The 6,744-nt window shown below is 36.6% G+C and overlaps 1 protein-coding gene across 1 annotated transcript; it reads left to right on the forward strand.

Annotated features, from left to right (window-relative positions):
• Window positions 1-1,724: 1,724 nt before the first annotated feature.
• Window positions 1,725-6,484, forward strand: CCK (cholecystokinin). Its single transcript, XM_065400010.1, has 2 exons — window positions 1,725-1,980; window positions 6,348-6,484. The coding sequence occupies exons 1-2, from the start codon at window positions 1,725-1,727 to the stop codon at window positions 6,482-6,484; spliced, it is 393 nt and encodes a 130-aa protein (XP_065256082.1).
• Window positions 6,485-6,744: the final 260 nt, after the last annotated feature.

A 6,744-nucleotide genomic window follows, 5' to 3' on the forward strand; every position in this document is an offset into this window, starting at 1 on the left:
CACTACTCTCTCTCTGATTTGAACTAGGAAAAAGTATCTTACTTAAAGGTAGGAGATGATGGGTCAGTAACTTTTTAGCCATAGTTTAGGTGAATCTTTGCTTATAGAAAAATGTAAAAATGATGTGACTGGCTATTTATTTGTCTACTTATTTTTTTAATATGAATTTTCAGTGTATTCTTCTCATGAATATTCTCAGAGGCATCTTCACTAAAAAAAAATTAGATCTTTAATATTCAGGACATAATGTTCAGCTCTTTAATATGTGGGGGTAGGGAATAATTCATGTTTCTATTGTTCTTTTTACCAACATTTTTATGTCATTAAACAAACTATTTTATATCCTTGAAAAAGCCCTTGGAAAGCAAAATTATGTTTTAGTTTTGTAACTGAGCATCTAGTTCTCTAGGGTAGCACAGCATTTGTGATGTGAAGTGAAAATTAATCATGTAAATGATAGAAATATAAAATCATGAAAATGAACTAATATATGTATTTAAATATTGAACTTTAGGTTCTAAGTCACACTCATTATATGAAGTAGCCAGGTTAGAACACCCATCTCTACATGAAATGAATATAGAGTATATGCATTTTATAAGTAGCAAGGATGTACTTGATGCCTCAGTGACAAGGTATTAATTATGCTGGGGCTGTAGAATCCTGAAATGCTACCACTTTGAAACTTTTCTTTCATCTCATAACAACTGTGATGAAAACCTGTTTGCCTCACATTAAAACATTAACAACTCTAGTGTATGTGATGGGTAAATTTGCTTTAACAGTTCATATTTGAGACACAAGGTTTTTTTTGTATATTGTTAAATAACTTGTACGTTTTAGGGGTTCTTAGCCATGAAATATTTCATATACACATAGAAAATAGCATTCTAGCATTAAGAAGTATCCAGTTCAATATTTCCTCTTGAACAATGGACTGTTTACAAACTGAATACTTACTTTACATATCTTAACTATAATACACAGATTTGCATTAAATAGTTATATAAACTGAAATAGAGTTCTTCTAGAAATGTAAAATAAGTCCTATGTTTGGATTTTATAGAAGCAAGAAAATATCCATAACACTTATTCTCTGTTTTACATGAAGAAACATATTGTTCCAAATCATTCTATGTCTAATTCTTAAACAGCTTTGAAAATTCACCTGAGACCCACGTTTATTCCACAGTTTTTCAATTGTTGGAGTATGATTTTGTTTTCCTTTCCCTCGGTGACCTTTTCCCTCTCTCTCTAAGATATGGTAGAACAGCTGGAACAATTAAGCACAAACAAAATACATGTTGCTAAAATAAACATTCTTTACCAGCTTTTCAAAACTGAATATTCGTATCACTTGTATATTTTAACAAGATGGTGAAATACTGAAATGCTTCCTCCTGAGATAGAGGAGGAAATACAACATAGAGAAGAAGGCAGTTCTTCAGCAAAGAGCTTTGCAATGGATTGATTTTATCTCTACTTGTACCACTATACAGCCCTAGCTCTCTACTGCCTCTTAAATCTAGAAACATTTTACCTACCTGTCAAATACTCTCTTGCCAATCTTCTCTCGTTTAACACTGTTCCTTTGTTTACTGTACTCTCTCAAATCTAGTTTGTTCAGAAGTCAGCACTTTTTTTAAAAAGGGAGGGAAGGGGATAGTATTAAATAAAGTGAAGTTCACCATTCTAACAACCTCTAATTTCTTTTCCCTCCAGCTATGTACAGTGGTATCTGCATCTACATGTTCCTTGCTATGCTGTCAACGAGCTCTTTTGGACAGCAGGCTACAGGCTCGCACAATGAGAATCCTGTGGCCACTGAGCTTGAGCAGAGCTTGACAGAACATCACCGACATGTTCGTGTCCCTTCATCTGCTGGCCAGCTGAAACCTATCCAGCGGCTGGATGGAAATGTTGACCAAAAAGCCAACATTGGAGCTTTGCTGGCCAAATATCTCCAGCAAGCCAGAAAAGGTAATAGCCAACGTATTATGCCATGTGTCTGTGTCAAAAGAATTCCTTTTGAGATTCAGTACTTTTATAGATTCATAGATTTTTAAGGACAGAAGGGACTACTATGATCATCTACATTTGTAAAGGAAATATTGAAAAATATTAATAAGGAATTGAGCATTTGCTTTTATACATGTACAGTAAGAATCTATCTTACATTTCTAGTTTCATGATTGCTTGGAGTACAATAGAATTGTACAACTGCAAACATCTGTGGTGTTGCAGCTAGGTTTGTTGCATACAGTGACAACGGAGTAGTGCAATTTAAGGGCTTGATTCTTCAAACTCTTACATTAGTTGCACTTACCCACCTGAGTAGGTAATGAGACAACCTACATGAGTAAGGATTTGTAGGCTAGAGGCCCACAAAACATATATTTGCACAAAATAAAATGGTTTACAGTATATACATTATAGTATATACTTACACACAAAGAATGACTTTAGACAAGGAATGCTTTCCTCCTGAAAAGCTAAATATTTGTTCTTCCAAAAGAGTTACTGGATTTAAAACACTTGCAAATAGTTATCCATTCAAACTTCCCTGTAAGGGGCTCATTCACTTTTTTTTTTTTTTTTTTTTAATTAAATGCTCTGCTCTGAAAAAGAGCTCAGTTTTGTATCTGAATACACCGGACTATTGCTCGCGTATTCTGGGGGGCAGGCTACTTGCAGAGCATTTCCAGTGAGCAACATGGCTGCCAAGTGCAGCAAAAACTACTACACGTGATTTCAGAGGTTTTTTCATCTGCTAAGTCTCCCTATATTCTACACCCTGCATTGCAGGAAAGGAGGATATCTTGGAAGTGAAGGGGATGGGTGTCAGGGCCAACAGGAGATTCTTTGCCTGCTATTACACAGCTGTTTTGATGTCAGGCAATTACTTCACTCCCAGACCAGAATTATCTCCCCTCATGCACTTAGGATAAAATTCACTTCCCCCAAGCAGTGGCCTGTCCCTTTCATTCCCCTTCACATTGGCCTATGCAGGGCTGACAGAGACCTCTTCTTTGTCACACATACTGAGGCCTCATTGTAGAGCTTATATTGTGCTGGCCTCCACACTATGTTGAATTTCTTCCTTACTCCTGATAGGACTCTGCAGTATATGTCATGTGTGTGATATACAGCATATATATTGTCTGCGTTTTCACACACACACGTATTCATACTTACATATATAAAATGGTCAAGTAATAATAAAGTTATAAGCAACTGGAAAAAAATATCACTTCTGAGCATGCTCTGAAGACGTCTGAACAGCGCCTAATCATGCCAAATCTAATCGTGTCCATTCTGGAGTCCAGTTTAACAGTAAAAGTAATATAAGGAGGAGAAGATCTGATGTTCATTTAGAAAGATCAGTGCTATAATTAAATGATTTGTGGGACTAAGCATTATTATTACAGGAGATCTATGAAACAGAATCTTCATTATATCTCTCCAGTTTTATATTTCCAGCCTTCATTTCCTGAAAATCTGCTGTTTGGAAGTTTATCTATTTATTCTGTTTCAGTATGGTTTCATAGTTTGTGCATTCTCCAAAATTCCTGACTGGCATTCCAACTATCTCAACCAGGTATCATGAAAGAACACTTTGGCTTTATCTTAAATGTTACCTGACAGAAGACATCTTGTATCTTATTGATTTAGCTCAGATTTCTTTAAAAAACCCACCTATTTTTAGAAGTATGTTCATAGTCCTTAAAGCCACTGTAGGCATATGATACAATACTTTCTTGTGACCTGGTAGAGGTCAAGCTTGATTCTAGCCCATCGCAGACAGATGGTTGGACTCAGACATGTTAATGAACTTGTAACAGGAGAGGATAAAGAATTCAGAGGGAAAGGACAAAAATATGTAACCTTTGTATGGCTGGATCTCATGAAAAGCACATTGTGGCCTCTCATTTACTTCCCCCTTCAAGTCCATTATCTACCAATTATATTCTCCTCCTTTAGCAGAAGACCCTTATGGCTTGTTTGTTCTAGGAGGGGTTGCTCAGTGTAGTAATTTCATCAAGATAATATTGCTTTTAAATTTAAAAAATGGCTGATATGAAGCTTCCAACTGATATATGATGACAAATCTCAAGATATCCCCTCAATTCCAGTTTTAGTCACTTTGGGGATGTTCAATCCATAGCTACTGGCTAGAAGACACTACACATATTGGGACTTTTGCTGTGCTAATAACGATTAGTGGTGATGTTTGTGGTTATGATTTGTGGAGAGGCATTGCCAGTTATAACTGTGGGGAAAAATAAGTTATTATCTCATGAGGTTAGGGCTGGGTTCTACCATCTTTCAAAAATGGCTGTAATTTGAAGCTGAATTGTTTGAAGGCCAGTGGCTCTGTAGAGTCTATAAGCCACCTTCAGAGATTTGAAGGTAATTAAGATGACCTCTATTTTGATGTTAAGAAATTCAGTTTACTGTGCATGACCTACTAGCTCTTTGAATTAAGTTATCCTAAAAGTGTTCTATCGTGTATCTGGCAGCTGGGTAAAGGAGACACATTGTGGCTGTCAAGTCAGAGACACATGATTTAAAATTATTTGTCAGGGCAGATCACAATGGTTCTAAAAGAGCCAATAGGGCCCAGTGGGTAATTAATTTGCAAACTCAGAAGTCTTTCAAGTAGAAACAGTCCCTGATCTGAGTGATGAGCTGTTCCAATGGTATCAGACTATACTGCCAAGAAACCACATTCTCATTGCCCCTTAATTACATACTTTGAATTATGTATGTGAATTTCTCAGCTTCTGAGCATTTAACTGATATCCTTAATTTGTTAATCAATCAGACTTTTTAGTAGTTAAATTTTTGCCATTTTGGTTTAAGTAAGTGTCTAAAGAGTGGAGGAGGGGGATCAATTCAGTTTATATGTCCTCTCCTCTGCAATCATCGACAAAGTGATTAAGTTCCTAACCATATGTTCATTATTTTGTTCTGGATCGTTTCCATCTGTAAAGAAAACTCCATCCACATAAAAGTCCTGTGGCAGCAGGTGTTCCTTTAAAATATAAATTCTTATATAGTAAGAATATTCTGTAGATTTGAGGATTTTTTAAATGTTATAAATTTAAAGACTCACAGATCTGGGTCAAAGCTAAATATTAACAACATTCATGTTTGTTCCTGTTCCCATTAAAGTTAATGGGACCTTTGTCATTGACTTCAGTCATAGAAGGTTTAAGCTTATTTTTATAATTAGAGTATTCCTGCACATGAGGCTAAAATGTATCCATGGAAGTGCAAATTTTCACATTCTTTGGATAGAAGCGGAGTCAATTAACATTTTAAAATTCTTTCAGTTCTAATGATGTAACGTGTTAAGACAGATGAAGACCTTTCTTTTTAATCTCTGGGCTTTGATTTACCATAGAAAATGTTGGCCTTACATCTTATTAATGCTTTAAACATAGATGGACAAAAAACCAAAAGCAATAGCAGAGATCAGCACTCTAATATTACGGCAGAAGGAAGCATAGAAGAACCTTAGCTTGATAGCAGAAGTTGCCCAAAAGTAATAGTACTCAGAGTTCCAGCACAGTTGTATCTGCAAGTTCTAGCAAGACCGTTCTCACATACAAACATGCCCAGCTTCTCTGGAAAACCTGCATGTCTGAACTCCATCCCACTCCTAACAAAGGTACATTGTAAGAATATGTATTCTCGTGCTCTGCACCATCTGTGGCTCTTTAGGCAACATAGAGGACTGTCATGGTGTCCTCATCCCAGGCATGATCCTACTCTCAAGTAGATTTAGCTCATCACAGAGCATTCCACACACTGCCTAACAAACAAGAGGGAGACATCAGAGAGAACACTGAGCAAATGGGCTGAAGCCAGCAGGTCCCTCCTCATCCCTCTAAGTGGCCAGGCAGTGAAGAAAAAACATGCCCCCATTCCCTCCCAGCAGCCAGGGATGGGGATGGGGAGAGGGAGGAAATGACGTGCCAAATGGAGTCACAGAAGAGACCCCCAAAATAGTTAATCCAAGGCTCCAGGTTCCACAACGTGGGAGAACCCCCATGCACTGAGAGAAATGTGCAGATTATTAGTCAGGCTGTACACAAATCATAATGCACACAATTACAAATGCCTGTAGCAAACCACCAATGGATATGCTTTTTATTTTGAATAAAAGCAAATAATTTGAGTACATTCCCCCCATGTTTACATTATTTTCCAAAAAGTTGCTGTAAAATTTGTATAAACCTCACTACTGTACATATTAATAAGTGACAGATACAAAAATGAGATTAGGGGAAGCTTAAAAACTGAATTCACTTATTCTTTGCCCCTCATGTCTCATCTGTTAGGTCCTACTGGAAGGATCTCAATGATGGGAAACAAGGTACAGAACATTGACCCTACACACAGGATAAACGACAGAGATTACATGGGCTGGATGGATTTTGGACGCCGCAGTGCTGAAGAATACGAGTACTCCTCTTAAAGAACATCAAACTATCTCAAAAAGAAGAATCCTACTCCCATTTCTGTACAGAAGGAAAAAAAATAATTTTTGTCCTCTACGAATCAGTGTTTAAAAATATATATTATGTCCTTGATGTAAATTCGTCTGTAAAACTATACAATGCAATATATACATATGCAGAATTTTCCAAAAAAATGTTCTCTTTCTCCTATGGTTTCTTATCATACTCTGTTGATATTATATTAAAATTATTTCATTTATTCCCTTCTTGTCCTGTC

Source organism: Emys orbicularis, chromosome 2, assembly GCF_028017835.1.
Source record: "Emys orbicularis isolate rEmyOrb1 chromosome 2, rEmyOrb1.hap1, whole genome shotgun sequence".
Lineage (NCBI taxonomy): Eukaryota > Metazoa > Chordata > Testudines > Emydidae > Emys > Emys orbicularis.